We start from the raw sequence: 21,335 nt of genomic DNA, 5'->3' as shown, positions 1-21,335 counted from the left end.
CCAGGTCCCTATGTCCTGCAAGCAATTTTCAAGTCGTTTAAAATAGTTGTTCCAGTTTTCACGAGATTTTATTATCATGTACACCTGGGTGTCATCGGCATAGCAATGATATTTGAAACCGTGCTGACGACAAATTTCTCCAATTGGTTTAGAAAAAAGACAATAAAGTTTTGGTCCCAGAACGGATCCTTGTGGGACACCAAACTGAAGATGGCAAGGGTCTGACGTTTCCGTTCCAATGATAACACGTTGTTGCCTGTTAGTAAGGTATGATTTTATCCACGCTAATGATTTTCCACCAATGCCATAAGATGTTTCTAAACGTTGGAAAAGTATTGTGTGGTCTATGACATCAAAGGCAGCTGAGAGATCAAGGAGTACCATTACAGCAGATGATTGATTATCAAGGGCCTCCATGATGTCATGATTAACTCGAAAAAGTGCTGTCTCCGTAGAATGTTGTGGCCTGTAAGCTGATTGCAAAGGGTCCCTTAAAAGATTTTTGTCAAGATGTTCATCCAGGCGTGTGGCAACAACTTTTTCTAAAATTTTAGATACAAAAGGGAGGTTTGAGACAGGACGGTAGTTCTTATAGACAGTCTTTATCGAGTCCAGATTTCTTCAGTAATGGTCTTACTAATGCCTCCTTGAACAGTGATGGTACTTCTGATTGGTCGAATGAGATATTTATAATGTTGGTAATAAATGGAACTATAGCATCCAAGTTCATTTTTAAAATCGACGTCGGGAGTGGGTCAAGTTCACACGATTTGGTCGGTGCTTTGCCTAGAATTGTTCTCACTTCGTCGTTTCTTGTGGGTCTGAAGTTCAGCAATGGCTCGCCGCTGAATGGAATATCCTTATCCATAGTTCTTTCCATGTTAAAGGTAGTAAGTTCTTTAAGACCATCTCTAATTGTGGCCACTTTGTTAATGAAGAATTCAGAGAATGCGTTAGACAACTCTCTATTAGATGTCGACGATGGTAGAATACTTTCCTGTTGTTTTCCCATCAGTGTCTTCGACAATTTGAATAGTTGCTTGTAGTCCTTACCGCATTCTTCAATCTTTTGAGAAAAATAGTCTTGTTTGGTTTTATAGACAAGTCTGGCTGTCGTAGAACACATGTCCCTAAAAATTTGTCGATGAACCTCTAGTCCTGTCCTACGCCAAACTCTTTCGGCTCTGCGTCTCTTGCGTTTTGCATCACCGAGTTCTTCGGAAAACCACTGGGTGTTTGGTCGAAGTAGAACAGATTTTGTACATAAGGGAACATGTTTTTCCACAGTGTTTCGTAATGGGGTGTTATAATGGTCAACTAATTGAGCAACAGGCAAACTTGTATCAGGTATTTCAAGATTGATATCCTTTGATAACTCGTCTAGGTCAACGTTTTTCCATTTGCGGAAAGTTATTTCTTTCTTGATGCGCTTTTGTTTGCTACATGATAGCACGGCTTGAATGGAATAATGATCACAAAACGAGTTTCCATGTGCATCGAACAAGTTTGGATCTTGCACTGATGGTTTGGTCTTAAATATAGTTGATTCAGATTTTGTTATGAGGAGATCCAGTATATGTCCACGATTATGGGTAGCCGTGGTAATATGCTGTGTCAAGTTATGATCTTCTAATGTTTGTAGAAACTGTACAGCATTCGGGTTATTTTCATCGTCGATATGAAAATTAAAATCTCCAGTTATTATAGTCTCATGAGGGATGGTGACAGTTTGATCAAAGTAAGAATTCCATTGGTCAAAAAATAGGCTGGTTCGCAAGTCATTTGTTTTTGATGGCGGGGGCCTATAAATGACACTCAGTCTGATACATGTTTTATCCAGACATACTGAAAAATCCATGTACTCAAATTGGTCAATATCCAGTTCCTTATTAGGGAGGTGTTTTATGTCAATTTCTTTCCTGAATAATATGGTAATACCACCACACCGCCGGTTCTCTCTATTGAGATAAAGGAAATCATAGCTTGTTGGTATTAACTCTTGTTTCACAATATCATCTATAGTAGAACCTAACCAGGTCTCAGTCATTGCAAAAATATCCAGTTTATTAGACACAATGTAGTCATTTAGCGAAAGAGTTTTGTTCTTAACTGATCGACAATTTAGGACACCTAGCACAATATTATGTTTGTGTTGCGCTGGGCTTGGTGGCTGAACATTAATATTCCTTAGTATTCTCGGTTTTCTACTAGAATGTGTTCCGCCTTCATGACTTTTCGATCTGCATTGTTTATTTGAATTTTTTTCTTTGTGTGTAATTTCACTTCCGGTTATCATGGAATCTACATTATTCACGATTGGTAACCAGATAAGGTTATTACTATTAACACCCTGTTGTCTGTAGCAAGTTATGCTTTGGTGTCTGTAATTCTTACTTGTGAGAACGCGAATTTCTCGCTGAACACGTATCCCTGCTCTAGTTCCGCGTCTGGTCCTACGTAGCGCTCCTTTACACAGGTGAATTACCTGGCCGACTGTGTTTAATGGCTGACTGAACACAAACTTCAGTCTGCACGAAATGGCCATTTCTTCCAAGTCTGCCCAATTTACACTCACCAACCGAAATTATACTAAAATTATATTATACATGTACTAATATACCTTAAGGAGATTATGATAAACAAAACTTTTCTAAGGAAAATTTTCTCGGAAAAAATATTCCGTTATTCAAGAAAATAATTATTTAATAGATACTCCAAATGGAAGCACGGTGTATTGAAGTAGTAGGGAATTCCTGGACCTTCTCCTTCACTGTTTTATGGCGTGGTTCTCAAATATATCCAAAAGGTAAGTGTAACGAGTTTTTTTTGGATATTGTAGAGTTGTTTGTTTGTATGTTGTCCCTCTCGAGAATTGTCTTCTCATATGGAGAAGCAACCACGTGTTGGTGCAGAGCTGCGAATTTTGTTCTATACTCGGCACTTAGGGCCATTGAGCAGTGAGGAATTTTTTTCATGCCAGCACCTACTGCGACACGGGACCTCGGTTTATACGGTCTCACCCAAAGGACCGGTCTCCACGTCCAAGTGGGATTCGAACCCGCGACGTAAGGATCAATTCCTTAATCTGCGACTATAGAGAAGACGCTCTAACCACTGCGCCACTGTAGAGCAGAGAAAAATAATAAACTTAATCCAAAATGATTTTAAAAAAGAATAAATATAAACAAAGAATAGCAAATATTTGCAAACTTACCCACTCTCACGAACTGATTTAAGAAGTGTGATTTTAATTAAATTGCTGTAATTCTGAGAAAGAAATGAGCATTATCCATAGATATTCCTGTTCTTTGTCACTCAGTCTCGCTGTGATCCTCTCCGCATCTTCTTTTAGTGAAACGTCAAATGATTTAACTTATAAGGAAGAGTGGGGGCATTTGTTCTTTACCGGTTATTTTATATATTTTCAGGGTGTAGCAATCACAGACCAAGAGATGGTCAAAAAATATAATTTCTTCATCTCAACTAAAAATAATAATTTTAGTTGAAATTACGATAATTATTAAATCAAAATTGACTTGTATTTATACTTACATTAAGTGTTTACCGCCAGTGGGGTAGAAAAATGTAGTGGGATAAAACGTGTATAGTCATATAGTTCAGGTATTTACACACATACACACACACACACCCTCTCTTACACCCTCTCACACACAAACACCTTCATACCCTCCCTCCCTCAAACACACACAAATACACATATATACATGTACTTTTGAAGTAACAATTTCATTATAATTAAAAAATCATGTAAGCCATGAAATTCACAATTTTAAAAGAGGCATTCCTGCTCGTCATAACTATGTACTTAGTTATTTTAATTAATTCCCAGAAGCAAAGAAGAAGATTTTCAAAGCATTAATGCATTTTCACTATATATGTAATTAATAGAGCCCCACCCTAACACCAGAACCCCTGACCCTGGAGTTATAAAACTTACAATTTTAGAAGAGGCACTCTTGCGTATCATAACTACGTACTTAGCTAGTTTATTTAATACCCAGAAGCAGAGAAGAAGATTTTCAAAGAATTAATGTATCTTCACTATAGAATCATTATAGAGCCCCGCCCTAACACAAGAACCCCTGACCCTAGGGCCATAAAATTCACAATTTTAAAAGAGGCACTCTTGCTCATCATAACTATGTACTTTGTTAGTTTATTTGATACCCAGGAGCAGAAAAGAAGATTTTTAAAGAAATAATGCATTTTCACAATATAATCAATATAGCCCCGCCCTAGCACTAAAACCCCTGACCTTGGGGCCATGAATTTAATCACAATTTTGGTAGAGGACTCAATGCTGATAACAATCATGCCAACACTTTGACTGCTTGATGTCCAGGAGTAAAGAAGAAGATTTTTAAAATTGCACTAGTTTTAATGGTTTTGACCCACCCCCCAGGCCCCAGGGTTCAGGGACTATAAAATTCAAAATTTTTGTTCCCCTTTACTCATAGATGCCAAAATTGGTTGAAATTGGTTCAGTGGTTTCAGAGAAGAAGCTGAAAATGTTCAAATGTTAACGAACGACGGACGACGACGGACGAAAACGGATAGCAATAGGTCACCTGATCATACAGAGGCCTGTTCTCCTTATGAGAACAGAGAATTGAGGCTGGAAGCACCAGGTGAAAAAAGAAAATGTGTATTTTTTTTATCACCGATTAAAGATTTATCATACCAAGATAAATCAAATATGTATATACAATATACTAAATACAAAGAGTTAAAAAAAGAGAGAGAAATGTATCGTATGAAGCTTAGATTAATTTTCTGTTTTTTTTAATTATAAAATAATAATTCATATTTCTAAAAATCCAGATAAATTGGCGTCTAAACAATAATAATAAACATATACAAACTGTTTTATATCTTCTTATTAAGCCATTTTTTTGTATTTTATGCCCATAATCAAAGATTTCCAACATAAAACCTAAACATACATAACCTGCAAACATTTTATGTGTCTTTCAGGGCTTGAGATATATGATGTGGTCTTTTGTTGAGACCATTGCGCAATTTCAGATCATTGTTTGCAACATATTCTGGTTTGAATTCATATCAGTCAAAAGTTTTGAATGTAAAATCTGGACAAAACATGTTACCAAACAATGTTTCCTCGTCAAAAACTGGTATGACAAAAACACAGTAAACATTTGAAAAAAATATTACAGAAACAGTAGCAGTTCAGGTCAAATTAACCTTCATCATCACGAAGCAAACATAAAAAAAAATAATAGATAATTAGATTAATCACATATAAAAATTTAGATCTCTAATTTAGATCAAGGGACAGAGAACTTGAATCAATCGTTCTCAGTTTATTATATATTAACTAAAATGTTTCCCAGCTATTAATGATTTTCCCTCTTCTTAAAAAAATTATATCCAAGGTTATTTTATTTAATTTGGACGGAAGCAGAATTTTCCAAAGAGTAATCTCCCGTTTCCCTCGAAAATCAATTTTATCTTGGAGTTGGCGCTGAGGGATTGTTAAAAATCTGAAAATAAAATTTAAAACATCTTATCAAATATAAAACTTAAAATTATCAGCATGATATTTTTGAAATTGTTTTCAAAATAAAATTCGTACGTCACATGACTGTACAGCATGAATGAAATTGCAGACTGTCAGATATTGAAATCTCTTGTTTCAAGACTAAACTATAAGTTTAATTAAAATAAGATAAATCGAAAAATTGATTAAAAGAAATTGAGACCAGCCTAAAGTTTCAAATCAAGACAAAAGAAATGGACTTATCAGAGTGGAGTGAAAAAACGAAAAAATTGTCAAAAATAATTCTTATTCAAAATATGAAATGAAAATCTAAGTATTTATGAGAGAAAGGGAGAGGGGGTTGGTTTTTTACTTAGACAAATTTCAATAAATTTCAAAAGAGAGAATCTAATACGTGAATTGCCTGTCTATACTTGTATATTTATAAGAATTATCTACAATCAGGCCTTTCTACCTTCGCACACCTTACCTATTCCGTTCACGACACCTGCGTCTAACACCCAATGTAGAAAATAATATCAGTTTATAAATTTATTTATATGTTGTTAGAATTTTTTATTGAAGTACAGTGTGTAATAGAAGCGTGTTTACAAATTTCAACCCCTACATGTATCTATCTAAGAATGCTTCCATACACGTGTATTTTTGGCTAATCTTGGCGTTAGAAGATTTTTCAAATATTTTTCCTATACGTTTGATTTACTATTTAAGTTTTTGTGCAAAAAATACATATACAATGTATATCCTTTATACCAATTTGTATAACTTTGGTTCTCTGTTATCTTCCGCAAAGTGAATCTTCATTTCTGACGATGATTCTATTAAGTTATAACGTCTTATAACGGATTTGATGTTCTTTAGAAGATTTTCAAAGATTTTCCCTTTGTATTCCAGTTAAAAAAATGATTGCTCATAGTGTCTATACAATACCCCTGGGGTCATGATTTGAACACACTTGATTGTACACTAACTGATAATGATTCCATATAAATTTCTTTGCTGTTTTTGAGATTTGTTTTCTTGTTTACTTCTGTCTAAAGCTCTGATCGCCTATTGTGGCCCCGCCCCTATCTCCGGGGTCATGATTGAAACAAGATTCAATCTAAAGTACCCGAGGAGGCTTCCATGGAACCATGACCACCCATGGCTTTGCTGATCTTAAGAAGATATTTAAAGGTTTTTTTTTTTCAATGAATCCTCTACGTACACTGTACAACTTTAAACACTTCTTGCGACCCCAACCTAACCTTGAGTGTTAGGATTTGAAAATTGAATCTTATGTCTTAAAAATTACAATATAAATTACAATGTGCGAAGTAAAGCTTTTATTGGCAGCAAATGATGACTGCAGTGGAGATTTTAGACTCCTTTATATACTTGTACTTGATTTTTCGGTTATTTCCCGATCATGACAAGGAGCACTCGGCGGATGTGACCGGTCAACAGGGGAAGATCACTCCTCCATGTCACCCGATCCCACCTCTGATGTTTTGGAGGTCTCTGTTTGCTCTGCTCCTATTTTGTATTGTTTTATGGACTTTGATATTGAATACTGTTTGTTATCTCCATATATTTATATAAGAAGTGTTATAAACTTTTGGTCAGACGTCTAATCTGTGTAGGATGGTCAAGTAGGCATGCACAGTCTGAAAAACTGACAAACTGACACAGTATCAAATGTCATTCTTTAGGTTCGTATATATGTCAAAGTGTGCTAATGAACTTAAAATCGTCAAATCACTTACTATATAAAGAAAAGGACAGAAGTGTATACATTGATTTCTCAACTAAAAGAGAGACACGATGGAGAAACCTAGCAACAATGCCACTACAAAAGTGCACAATTTACTCATTAACATGATCAACGACAACATGGAATTCCAACAGGTCTTCAAATTTTCAACTATTTATGGAACATTTGGTTTGGAATTTTCTTCATCAGTATCACCTTTTTTATGGATATTGCCATTATGTTCAACTATTTTCATGTGGAAAATATTTTACAACGGAAAACTTTTTGGCACGGCTCAAAGGTTTCTGATTCTTTTAATGTCTGTTGATGTTCTATATACGGTGTTTATGGGATTCCGTGATGGAATTTTAGAATACATGGACATGAATTATGGCTTCATAGAATACAGGATTTGTAGATTCATGATTATTTCTACTGTTGTATTACAAGTAATTCATTCAACATCCCTTCATCTAAAATGTCTTTCAACATTAACTCAAGCCCTTTTATTCGTATTTCCAATAAAATTCAAATTTTATTATGGCAGATTTATCATATTAATTTCTTTTTGGTTTTTCATTCATGTTACTGTTTGTAGTTTACAATTTATTGTTCCGATCAGCTTGCCACTAGAACCTGTTCGAACTGTACAGGAATTTTCCCCGGGGCAACCTTTAAAAGGCATCAACGCTTGTAAAGCTGATTTTTACCGTAGAGAAGAAACATGGAATTTTATTTTAAACCTAGAAAATATGGGTTTGATACATGTAAGTAATGTAATGTACTTTACGTTTCTGCCTATTGTTATTAACAGTGGAAGTGTTATTACGTTATATATTGTAATGAAAAACAGATAAAAGCTTTAGAAGTGTTAATTGCTGATAGAGTAAATGGCAAAGTCAAATATCTGCGTTTACTTAAGGTCAATGTGCTTTTCGGGACTGCTTTTGTTTTGCAGGAGCTTCCAGTTGTCATTTTGAGAATTTATATGTTTGTAACATCAAAAGCCAAGGCTGATGCTTTCCCTTATTCCTCAGTTTTTCTTTTATATATTTACATCTATTTTATCTTTGTAGTTAGTAAACCAATTGAAATTTTCATTTATGCGAGTCAAAGTAAAACTTTCAGAGCACAGATTTCAATTTTTTTAGGCTTTAGATAAATATGAAAAGACGCTCAAGTCCGCATTATTTTTGGAGCTCTCGCTTTAGACGAAAAGGCTGTCTCATGTGAAGTATTTTTTGATGTTTTAATTTTTGTTTGAATTTCTTACTGATGATGAATTTTGATTTTAATATTTGAATGTGCATGTATCATGCAAAGTCGATATTTTGCAAGCATGAAGAGAAACAGTGATATGCACTGCTATGAATAGAAACTACCCAGAGAGGGAAACATCTGAGTATTAACCAGTCACTTCACTGCAGTTGGTCAGAGCTATGCATTTTTTAAAGTGGTTTCTTTTTTTTATGTTGTTTAAAGTCCCTCTCGAGAATATTTTACTCAGATTGAGACCACACCACTTGCCGGTGGAGAGCTGAAAATTTTGTCCTATTCTCGGCACTCAGTGCCATTGAGCAGGGAGGGGTTTTTTGTGCCAGTACCTCCTGGAATCTCAGCCTTTTCGGTCTCATCCTATGGACAGGTCTCAACGTCCCACAGTGGGATTCGTACCCGCGACGTAAGGATCAACTCCTTATTTAGCGACCCAAGAGCAAACGCTCTTATCACTGCGCCACGTTGGCAACTAAGCAGTTTTTAAAGGGGCTTGGTCGGTGTGGTCATTTCAGACTATTTTGATCTCCTTAAGAAGAAGAGTTCCATATAAAGATATACAAAAATTAAATTTTTCTTTGCCAAAAAAGTTAACAGCTTAAGATATCATCTGAATATATAAGATATATCTGGTGGTTAATTTGTTGATCCCCGGCGTCCTTAAAAAACAAGCTAAGGTTAGCTGATGCATTGAATCTAAGAATCAAATTGCAAGCAGACTCCATCATACAATCAAAGTATTAGCAGCAAAAAGACGCGGACTTGTTAAATAAAATTACAGTCAGATTGATTGTAGAAATAAGTAAGTAATAAAAGTTGTTGAAGTTGCAATTTCACACATTATCAGATTATGCAGTATTACATATGGAAATAAGATATTTTTGATTTTAAAAAATGACAACACCGATACAAAAATTTATTTAATCCTTAGTATTTCAAATATGATAATACGAGTACTTCTAAAGCAAATTATGTAAAGGTTTTTTTTTCATATTTATTATCTTAAAAGAATTTATCAAAAACCATCTTGGTGATTGATTATAAAATCCTAACATCTTTAAAGACAGTGCTGGGTATCTATAGATGTTAACTCAGAAAGTTTATTTTAATAGCTTGAAGCGAAGTGGTGATCTTGTGATCCAAAAATTGTAGTTTTTTTTAAGTTTGCTAATTTTGTACAATTATATTGTTCTCTTGTAAATGGACTGTATCTGATTTCTATTATTAGTATAATAAATATATTACATATATATTATGTATACAAAATGTTGTTATGCAAAAGGCATTAAAAAAGTAAAGCGTGTTTGTTTATTTGTTGTTTAACGTCCCTTAAGAGAAATTTTTAGTCATATGGAGACGTCACCATTTGCAGATGAAGAGTAGCAAATTTCGTCCAAAACTTGGCATTTAGGGCCATTGAGCAGGGAGCGATCGTTTTTTGTGCAAGAACCTAGTGTGACACGGGACCTCGGTTTATACGGGTTTATAGGGACTTTAAACAATATACAATCGATCGATCAATCACATAAACAGACAAAAATTGCAGGCTTTTAATTTGTTATACATGTCTATGTATTTATTTCATTTCAAAATGTATAAAGCATGTTTTAAAATCACAATTCCTTTTATAATGCTTTTTACTTCAAGCCTAATTTATTTGTAAAATGTAAAAAAAAAATCAGTCAGCATTTCATTCATTGATAAATCGTATTTACTGACAAGGTCATTGCATCTACCATACAGCTCAACGCACTTTTTAAATTCACACTTTTTTTGCAATTAAACTTAAAATTATCGAGTTTCAGTACGAGACATACTCTTTATATCATTAAATATTTTATGTTTAAGGTGCATATTCTCTAAAATCATTATCTAAAGTTTTACATATCAATGTTCTACAAAGATATTGATTTATAAATTGTATGATGTTAAATGTGTATGGTCCTACCATAGGTATTTATTTGGTTGAAATGTTCAAAGAAAAAGGTATGGTTTTAGCTTTATTGCGCCCTAAAAATGTAATGACATCAAAAAGTTTTGAAACTGGCTTAAATATTTGCTAAATAAATGACTCTGATAAATCAGGAAAGAATATGGCATAAAGGTTTACCATTCTGCAAATATGACGTCACAAATGTGAAGCAGTTCTCTATTTTCAACAGAAAAAGCCTCAAAATGGCACATGAAGTATCAAGGATGATTTTCCTTTAAAAAACAGTGTCCACAGCCGTCGCCCACGTTAATTTTTTGATATTTTGTGCAAAATTCAATAACAAATCACATATCTCCAGATCTTTGTGGGCGATGCCTGTGGACAATGTTATCTGAAAGAAAATTCCATTGAAAATTGGTGTCTTCTGCAACTTTTTAAGAAAATACGGGAAAATGCGCGTGTTTATGACGTCATAATTAGCATTTAAAAACACATGTGAGAAAAATGACTTGTATGATTTTTCTGCTTTGAATTTCAATTATTTAAAAAGCATGAGTTTTTAACTTTTACACCAGTTTCATTTTTTAGATAATTACAGGGAAAAAGAATGGGTGGACTTAACTGTCCAGAAAAAATGCAACAAATTTAAGTTCCATAAAATTTTATTTTTTTTCCATCATATGACCCCCCGATATCTTAACTGTGTATTTATGGTACGGATGTGACTTTAAAATGCTCTTTTTGAGATAAAATAAATAAATATCCTAAGCATGGTGCCTGAAGATTTGTTGAATATCAATAGATAATCAGGGTCACGCATTTTTCATCGTCTGAATACATAGTCAGCACAAGTTTGTCGGCTGTTCTTACGAAAACTGTAGTTGTATATTGAACAAAATAATGTCATATTAAAAGGAGAAGAGCCGACAAACGTGTGCTCACACTTAATTTCACAAAAACATGTTCCAAACAAACTTCTCGCTTCCATTGTTACGACTTCGATTCACACCTCCTAACCTCATTAGCATAAATCGGAAGAATTCGGAGATAAACGTAATAAGATATGAACAAAATCCGTAAACGTCCGAACATCTTTCCTCGCGAGAATTCAGCGAGACCAACATGCTACAGGTGAAAATCGAGAGAGAAATTCAACATGAAAAAAGAGGTAAAACTTTATGTTATCTCGATTTATAAGATTTGTAAATTGCAAAAAGTTGACAAACAAACGTTTCTTTACCTGAAAAGTGAAAGTAGATTTGCAATTTCTTATTATGTCAAGTGCTATTGCACTTTAAAGTGTCAAAACAGCACCTCTCGATTTTGTAAACATGTTTCCACGTGGAAGGGAGTAGTTTATGTCGGTCAAGATTAACCCACATACATTGATTTAGTAAACAAAAACACTCGTAAGTAGAATTTCATTTATTTTTTCGATTACCTGTAGCATAAAATGGCTAAATATTTTAGGACATGTTTGTCAAATGCTGTTAATAGCATGTTTTAAATTGAAGAGAAAATGCAGGTGTGCTATCGTTCGTTCCTACTTGTAAGGTAGTCTACTATGCATGCATATGCAGAGTTACGCGTATAAAAGTCATTATTATTACTTATCAATACCCAGTGATCTGTGAGAACCATATGTGTTTTTTCAAATACCAAGAGACTAAATTTATTTCTATCCGTACTCGTGTGTATACACAAGAAGTTCTTCCGAATTTCCTCTACACATATACGCGTGTACCTGGATATAGGATTAAAGGTTTGTGTACATTTGTTTGCAGTTTTAATAGTATCAGCTGTTTATATCAATCATGCAGTTTTCACTATAGCCTACTGATCAAAATATGGTTGTTACTTTTCTAATTTAGTAATTTAATATCATAGAATTTATGATCAGATGATGTCAATGCAGTTCTCACATACTTGTGTTTATATCAGGTATGAAACTCCACATATGCAGTGGCGCAGTGATTAGAGCGTCTGCTCTAGAGTCGGGAAGTAAGGAGTCAATCCTTACGTCGCAAGTTCGAATCCCACTGTGGGACATGGAGACCGGTGTTGTATAGTAGTTTTTCCCCCATAGTAGCTTTTCCCCCCGGAAAACTGGCTATATAGTAGTTTTTCCCCCTAGGGAGAAAAGCTACTACATAGCAGATTTTCCCCCATAGTAGGGTTTCCCCCTAACGTTTTTGGTTTAGATTTTTGAAAATTGTTTATGGAAAGCTGATTAGGCTTTAAATCGAAAAAGTGTTTATTGTCAACTGTATAAACGTAAAGAATTTATCATACAGGCAATTCATCGAACTACTTGGATACTATATTTAAAACTTAAATTATACAACGTACATGAATTATATATTTCAAATACATGTATACACGTGCTATGAATTTAAGGACTTTTTTTCCCTTTTTTAACTAAATTTAATTTTTTATGTGAAACAAAATCTTCTGACATTGTCTTTGTTATAAACATGTGTCAGCCAAAAGATCCATAGTGCACGCTGATAGCGAACGCGCTTATACATGTAATGAATATTGACGCTTACAGCAAAGTGATTTTAATTCCCAATGACTTTAAAATATATTGTAATCGTAACAGATATAACGAATTACGGTTATAACAAAGCAAAATCCTTCATCCCTGGCACTTTGTTATAAGCGTGTCTTACCGAACTTTTATGTTGTAAGACGCCATATTAAATTCAATAAAAAAAACGTGTAAAATAGAAAGGAATAGTTAGTGCCAATTTTATTAGATTTAACTTTAAAGATTTAGCTTTTTTATTGTATTTACAATATATTTCTTCAGTAAACACACTGTCCCCCCACCCCGCCCTTTCATTGTTTTGAAAAAGAAGTCCCAGGTTTGTGGACTAGACTAAGGAAAAGCGAATGTTCCCAAATAATTATTTCAAAGTATAATTATTTCGATAAATCAGCAACTTTTGAAATTTGTATTTATTTAAATGCAACACCATTTACCTGAGCCAGTATAAAGATAAGATAAAGAAATAGTTAATAAAATAACTTTTTAACTTGCATATCTTCATTTGTTTTCTTTTGTAGTAATTCATGATTTTTTTTATAGTGAAGTTTTTACGTATAAGGTATCAACCATGGAGAAGTTCATCTCAGATGTAGTTTTGAGGTGAAATAGGCTGTTTTTAGGACTGCAGTACATATGTATATGGATAATTGATTTTAAAGAAGTGTAAACCAAATATTTATGCAAAAAATACATACACATGTATATATCCAAAAACACAAAATTATGTACGGCTTTTTTTTCAGAATCCAGCAGCATTTGGATAGGAGTTTCAGAGTTATTAAAATTTATGTAGTAAATTAACAAAAAATGACCTAAGACATATTCCCAGGTAAGTTGGTAAAAACTGACACCCTGCGAAATAATTATGTTGTGTTTATACAGCATGGATTTTTTTTATAAAGGGAAAAATTCTGGTGCGCTCCCTTTCCGTTCTGAAATTTCTGGATCCGCCACTGTTGTATAAAAGTGTTTGAGGGAGCGTTGCAGGAACTACAACTTGTATTACATGGTAACTTTAAAATGGTCATACATGTAGAGGCGTGTTTGCGTTCTAAATTCCTGTTAACCAATACTTTATTTAATGAAGACAAACTAGAAAAAAATGTAATGACAACTAGATGCAATCTCGTTGGGGGGGGGGGGGTGGTCCCATTTTTTTTTTTAAAGAAAAGTCCTTTTCTGTTAGATTAGTATAGAAACTTTCTTTTAAATACTGGTTGTGCCCCACTTTTTGGATAAAAAGAGAGAGAATAGTCCCCCTTCCCCCGACACCACAAAATGCATTTTCCAATTTTGGCAGTTTTCGCTCCTTTTTTCTTTTCTTTGCTTTTCCTTTTCAAAAAATATTCAGATGCCCCCTTTCCATTTTGAAAAACGATGCTACCTCCCTGTAATTACAAATATAATAATTATTCAGACGATAATTAAAGAACCACACATTTTCGTTATTTCAAACGAAAGATCTGAGGAATGCTACCAATTTGTTTTTACATCTCCGTTATTTTTTTGTGATTTCAGAGATGGTTTGTTTTAGGGTTCATAGATCCCTAATAGAGAGATAGTGGCCATTCAATAAGAATCATCAGTCTAAATATTTTTCTACTACAATGATTTAGAAAAAAATTGTACTCTATGTCCCAATTTCAGAAATTGGACATCAAAGACTGAAAATTTTGGCCCCCTATATTCTTTAAGTTATTTTTAGATTAATATTTTTATGTTTTAAAACATTATTTCCTTTCATAATGGATTAAAAGTTCTTAAGTTTGTTAATTAATACGATTTTGAGCTTCTGGGCCCTTCCTTTCAGACTCCAAACCCTTTTTATTCAAATCGTACAAAAGGACCTTTCATTCTGTACGTTTGGTGAAAATGATTTACAAAATATTCTTTGGAAAAAAATATAAATGAAAACAAATCAAGATTTTGTGGAACTATTTGTTCTAATTTTTTGCGCCGTAGAGAGATCCGATTCTTTGCTCCTTTTAGAGTCCGACAGCCAAATCATGTATCATGAAAAATTCGCATTTGCTTGAGTAATTCTCGAGAACTATTCTGCGCAAAAAAGGGGGGGGGGATATCAGTTAAATAAATCATGATTTGAAATGACATCATAGAATATCGGTTGGATATTAAAATATCAATCTATCTTTGGCAGAATATTCTGTGAAATCGATTCGATAGATTTGAATTCATGAAATCGAGAGAACAAAGTTTGATTAAAAACTTAAAATAGTGAGGAAACACTTGAATCATTCAAGTCTTCCGTTGAATTTTATAAGTATAAAAGAAACAATCCTACGCAAGAGGAATCTTATTTGGAACGTTACATATTTTTTCGTAGAGGATATTCAATGTTGGTGGTTGGATATTGAATTTATTTCACGTCTAGTGGGACAAGATTTTTTTATATTATTTCACAAGTGAAATATAATACAAAAGTACAAAAGTTCTGTCCCACTCGTGAAAACAATTTCCTTATCGTAATGGATTGATTTCATAACAAAAAGAAATGTCAGTCTACTTAATTACGTGTCGGTGATAATCAATGTCTTTTCAAATACGCATGTATTGCGAATTATTACAAAGAATGGTCCTCCATAAACTTAACCGGAATGAAAAAAGGGGGGAAAATCTACTATATAGTAGGTTTTCCCTGGGGGTAATCTGGCTATAAAAGAGGGGAAATCCCACTATATAGCCATCTTTCCATGGGGGAAAATCTACTATATAGCCATTTTCCCAGGGGGAAAAACTACTATATAGCCATGTTTCCGGGGGGAAAGATGGCTAGGGGGAAAGGCTACTATACAACACCGGTCCTTCCGATGAGACCATATAAACCGAAGCCCCATGTCGCTGTAGGTGCTGACACAAAAAAGATCCCTCCCTGCTCAAAGGCCCTCAGTGCCGAGCATAGGACAACATTTGTAGCCGACCTCCACCGGCAAGTGGTGGCGTCTCCATATGAGTGAAAAATTCTTGAGAGGGACATTATAACAACATATACAATCAATCAATCACATAAAATTATGCAGTTTATGAAAATTTTTGAATATTTCTCTATGTGAACCACTATTTTCCCTTTTAAAGTATTGCCCATCTAAAAGTAGCTACTGAAATATAGTATGAATATTATAAAACTAGAGGTACTAGCTGTGAGCAATGAGCTCTGACACTAAATGATACCCATCGCTTCTTATATGAATATAATGACTGTGTCCATGTTTTGCTCTGCGAAACCCCAAATATGTGGTGGATCAAAAATTAAAATAGAAGATGCACAATTGCAATATATAATATAGATTCTGTGAAAGTCATCAAATATCACTCAGTGGTATGAGAGGAATTAGCGGATAAAAGATGGGTACATCAAAGCATAACAGATGGACGGACATACCGATTACTTAATATATCCTCCCGCTTTTCAAGCGGGGGGTATAATAAATTACATGCATTCATGCATCAATCTGTGTAATGAAAAGATATTGTTTAAGATAATTTACATTGATGTTTTGCATTTTTGTTTGTAAGAATATAGGTATTTTATTTACATATTGTTGAATTATTTCAATGTGTTAAATGAAAAGTAATTTTCTTTTTTGTTTGTCTATTGCAGGTTAGAGTACATTTTGAACAGCCATTTCCAGGTATGACAAAAATAACACAGTTGACCCTATAAGGTAATAAACAAACATTATTGAATTTAGAAAATGTATTATCATGAAGCACAAATGTGAAATCATTGTAGGCCCAGGCTAGAAATAGTTTTCTTTAACTGCTCACTCGGGCATTTTACTGGTCAGCTCATCATAATATTACTATCCCACTGGCTACTAGATTTTAATAAAAAGAGACTGACCCAAAACCATTAAAATAATAATCATGATAAATGTAATATTTTTATTTTGTTTATATTTAATGTGATACACAGTTGGACAAATAATTAATCTAAACAAAACAGGATTCCGAAATGACAGAACTTTGAAACAAGCCTGTCAAGTTACTAACCCAACTATAATTGTATTTTGTTATACATAGACCTGACCCAAAAGACAGATGCCCCCTATCATGTACTAGCCTAGATAAAAAAAAATTACTGATCCCAGTCACGTGGGCCTTCAATTATTTTTTAGCCTTGCATTGTAAAGTCAGCTATCGAGACATTCCGTCCTTTCTTGTTGTTTTTTAATGATATGCACCATCCCACACAAATTATACACACAAGAAAAATATTTTTTCCACTTTTAAAATATGGGCTTTGCTGATCTTTACATGTATACAATGTATGTCTTTTCTTTTGATGAATGACATTGTTGATTGTATTTAAAAATGGTCTTCAATATGTATGCGTATGATACTGTATTAGATACACAAAAATTATAATTTCATTAAAATAAAACAAAAAAACAAATATAAAAAAAAGAAAATCAAATCAATTCAATTATAATGTGCAATGAATGTCTCTTGCAGGATATACTCTGAAGACAGTAATGTGCAAGTTCAAGGTTTGACTGTTGACAGTTGTGAGTATCGTATATGTAATTGTAAGGATAAATTTATAACATTTAACAGGCAATTATTATTTAATTATTATCATCCTGATCATGCTGATTGGAATAAACAAAGAAAAAATATTAAGCATGCCCAATTACTCCAATATCTACATGTACAATGTCATGTATATCAATGTATAAAAGAATCCTGTGTAAAGTAATATATAGTTAGAGAGAGAGAGAGAGAGAGAAATGTTGATAAAAGGGTCAGTATTAATAATTGAAAATCATGCATCAGTATTTTTGTTTTTGTTTAATTCTCAAAAGATTTAATCACATTCTGTTCTATTTTCAGCAGAATTACTTTAATGATAGAGAATGGGTGAAAAAATTCTCACATCATGCTGCATAACAGTACATGTAAGTTCAAAGACAGAAGAAAATCCAATCCATTAAAAGAGAATTTATAAATACAGTTGGTTGTCTGTTTCAGCAAACAATTTTAATGAACTGAAAATTATGCTGATACATACATCAGCATATTATGCAGACTGTAAATGATTGCATTTTATATTTTTCTGATTTGCATGTAGTGCATTGATATTTGTCAGTATTTTTCATTCAGTTTTTTTCCACATAATTGCAAATGCTTGTATGTTATTTGGATTAATTAAATTTAGAGGATTGTATTAACTTATAAATCATATTTGTAGTTCAGCTGTAACAAAACAAATTATCTGATGAAAGCTTCAACCACAAGAATCTAAGGAAAGGATGTCAAGTCCAAAGAGAAGGTATGTTGATTACTGGTGATGATATGTTATTTATGTAAATAGAGTACAGCAATAAAGTAGAGAGAACGATAGTGATTCGTAGACAAAAAATTAAATCTTAAATCTTCATTCTTTTCAAGAATAGGCAGGTCATGATTAGTCACTCTGAGATAGTTAAGAGCAGATTTAGATTTGTTCAGATCATATAGCTATAAGGTAGGGGGTCCACAGTTCCACAGTGGGGGATCAAAGTTTTATTCTGGAATATTTAAGGCTGAATCCTTTTATTATGAAATCTATTCAAGATTATCAGGGCCACGATACATCATATTTTTTGAACGAATACATCCTAGTACAGAATCCCAGAATCAAGAGTAATGGATGTGCCATAATTAGAAACAGAATGTTTATCTTGAAAGTCCTATGTAAATCTTGGAAAATCATTTTGTTTCTTTCTTGGCTTTTAAGTAAAGAAGAGATTAAAATGAATACAGTGCCATCTGAATAAGTACAGTTAAACAACAGTATCTTATAAAAATCAAACAACTTTGACTACCTAGGGTATGTTGACGTTCATGACAGTATTACAAATTAGATGAATGATTTGCAAACACATGGAATTGCATATATATGATTTACTTTTTTTAATTTAATTTGCTCATTTTGCACATATCTCTTTCTCATGCAGATTATTAATGAACAATGATAGATTGAATTAGCAACTGTAAATGGCATACATGTAAATGAATTTTATATACCCTGTTTAGCATTGAACTTTGGTATATATCTTTGACACTGAGTGATATCTTGAACACATTGAGATATCAAAGTCATTTTAAAGTCCCTTGAACGACATTTTTTTTCTCTTGGATATCTTAGTATTTTCAGCAGTCCCATAAGCATTTCAAGATGTCAAGTGTGACTTTATTTTATTGATTCAGTTAATTTATGATGAATTATAAAAATATCAATCATATACTTTTATGTTAATGCATTAACATTTTATATTTTTCAGGCCATATAACAAATGGTTGCTAAATTCATGAAGACTAGCTGGGGTGATGCAGTACTTTTCTACTCATATGAACCACATCTAAGCATCATTTGAGGATCCCTTTCTCAGGAAAAAAGAATTTGCATATTCAAAGACTCTATAGTTTATTTATATGTTGTTTAATATTCTTCCTGAGAATTTTTCACTCATATGGGGATACCAACATTTGTCGGTGGAGAGCTGCAAATTTTGTCCTTTACTTGGCACACATGGCTAATTGAGCAATGAGGGATCTTTTTGGTGCTAGCACCTACTGCAAAACAGGACCTCTGTATATACAGTCTCATTTCTTTGTCCAACTGTGGGATTTTGAACCAGCAATTTAAGGATCAACTCCTTACTCATGACTCTTGAGCAGACGCTCTTGCCACTGTGCCATGCAGGTGACTTCATAGGTTAGAAAATAATAAGATAAGATTTATAACTTAAAACTGATGTTCTTAATTCAATCACAGTATAGAAAATGTTTGTAAAAAAGGGAGGTAATTGCTACATGTAGCTCTCATTGGTATTGCATGCTTGAAATGTATGAATTACATATTGTAATTATACATGTATTTTAAACCAGACCAGTAAAGAAAGAAACACTTGAATATATTTACTCTGAATTTTATTATAAGGTTGATTATCTTTAAAAAATGGAACTTTAATTTTTTTTGAGTAGGAAAAAAAAATATTTAGAATGTACATGTGCACTTAATTTTGTTTATTAAAAATAGTCAAAATTTGGAGATCTTGTGAAAGGTATCTAAATATAGATTTATAAATTTTTACTTCATTTTTCAACAGCATAATCTTTATTATAACATATGCCTGTAATATACAACTTACATGTTGTTGAACATTCCATTGTCTGTCTACATGTAGTGCTTAGTAAATTTCTTGTAAATACAAACATGATTGCATGCTGTTTGTTTACTTTGTCTTTTTACCGTCTTCCTTGGAAGACGGTATTGTATAGTTGAAGTTTTTTACAGTCTTCGGACTATGCACTTCCTCTCTTTTGTGATTGGTAGAAATTGCATGATGAGAAAATTTTCAATTATTTCATTGGTTGAAATGCTGTTCAAGGCAAGGGAGATAACTTTCTGATGATCTATTTTTCGTACGACTTAACAATTTTGCAAGATTTCCAATCTTAAAAAAATGACAAAACGAACAACAAAATCAGCAGTAATTATCTCTTAATAACATGATATTTTTTATAGCAATAAATAAAAAGCTCTCTTTAATTTCATTATAAATAAAATTTGATAGTTATTGCTTGCAGGCTTTACAATTTGTTATTATTCTTTTCCCCTTTCTTGTTTGAAGAGTGAATGGGAATCAGCCGAGGTTTGCCGAAAACTCTCGGCCAGCCAAAGTTTACGGAGATGACCGAGCGACAACCGTGGTAGGGCCAATGCCCATAAAAAGCTAATTTAGAAATACAACATCAAGAAATTCAAAAGAATTATACGGCCTGTTAAGTATAGATCTGTTTACTGTTTAAAATTGTTGCTAAAGACGGTAAGCTTTTTTGAAAAGCTCTACTTGTTTACAATATGAGTCATGGTATATAAATGGTGTGCATATCAGTTTAAATTATTTTTGTTGAATTCAGTTAACAGAAAAAATTAATAACTGAATATAATTATGTAGATAGATACATCCCAGAAATATTTGCATGTACTAGCAGCTGCAGATATGTAGCTTATGTGAAATCAGGTAAACTTGAAAATCAATTTACCTGTATTTATTAAACAGAAATTTAGTGAACACATTCATATACCTATGCAATATTTCATGCTGAAAATACACTGTGTGTTAATGTTTTACTCATTCAACATAAAAATTTACCAGAAATGATCTTGATGAAATAAAACATATATCGCACAATATTTTTTTTTCTTTTTTTTGTCCCAATTTTATCACATTTCAAATGTATATAAATTGATAAAAGAAACTGACTATACAATTTAAAAAAATCTTGAGTTGTCTTT

General features: G+C 33.0%; 1 protein-coding gene and 1 long non-coding RNA gene across 4 annotated transcripts; one reads left to right on the top strand and one right to left on the bottom strand.

The window, feature by feature from the left end:
- Positions 1 to 589: 589 nt before the first annotated feature.
- Positions 590 to 2,545, bottom strand: LOC134240807 (uncharacterized). The gene has a single exon (XM_062722885.1). It carries the CDS (start codon positions 2,543 to 2,545, stop codon positions 590 to 592), a length of 1,956 nt encoding a protein of 651 aa, XP_062578869.1.
- A 9,015-nt stretch (positions 2,546 to 11,560) lies between these two features.
- LOC134240811 (uncharacterized) lies at positions 11,561 to 20,117 on the top strand. Of its 3 annotated transcripts, none has more exons than XR_009986527.1 (6): positions 11,561 to 11,647; positions 16,650 to 16,713; positions 17,504 to 17,556; positions 17,882 to 17,946; positions 18,240 to 18,320; positions 19,315 to 20,117. It is a non-coding gene; the product is annotated as an uncharacterized LOC134240811 (long non-coding RNA). The 3 variants fall into 3 exon arrangements; XR_009986526.1 differs by lacking the exon at positions 11,561 to 11,647 and adding an exon at positions 11,694 to 11,888 and having other exon boundaries at positions 17,885 to 17,946; positions 19,315 to 20,115; XR_009986525.1 differs by lacking the exon at positions 11,561 to 11,647 and adding an exon at positions 11,695 to 11,888 and having other exon boundaries at positions 19,315 to 20,115.
- The last annotated feature ends 1,218 nt before the right edge of the window (positions 20,118 to 21,335 follow it).

Source organism: Saccostrea cucullata, unplaced genomic scaffold (assembly GCF_032062105.1).
Source record: "Saccostrea cucullata isolate Sc308-1 unplaced genomic scaffold, CSIRO_AGI_Scuc_v1 ctg380, whole genome shotgun sequence".
Lineage (NCBI taxonomy): Eukaryota > Metazoa > Mollusca > Bivalvia > Ostreida > Ostreidae > Saccostrea > Saccostrea cuccullata.
The sequence above is the reverse complement of the archived record's forward strand: the minus strand, read 5'-3'. Positions and strand labels throughout refer to the sequence as shown.

Excerpts from the sequence above, each read along its gene's own strand:
- LOC134240807 (XM_062722885.1), bottom strand. The coding sequence starts at position 2,545 with ATGGCCATTTCGTGCAGACTGAAGTTTGTGTTCAGTCAGCCATTAAAC.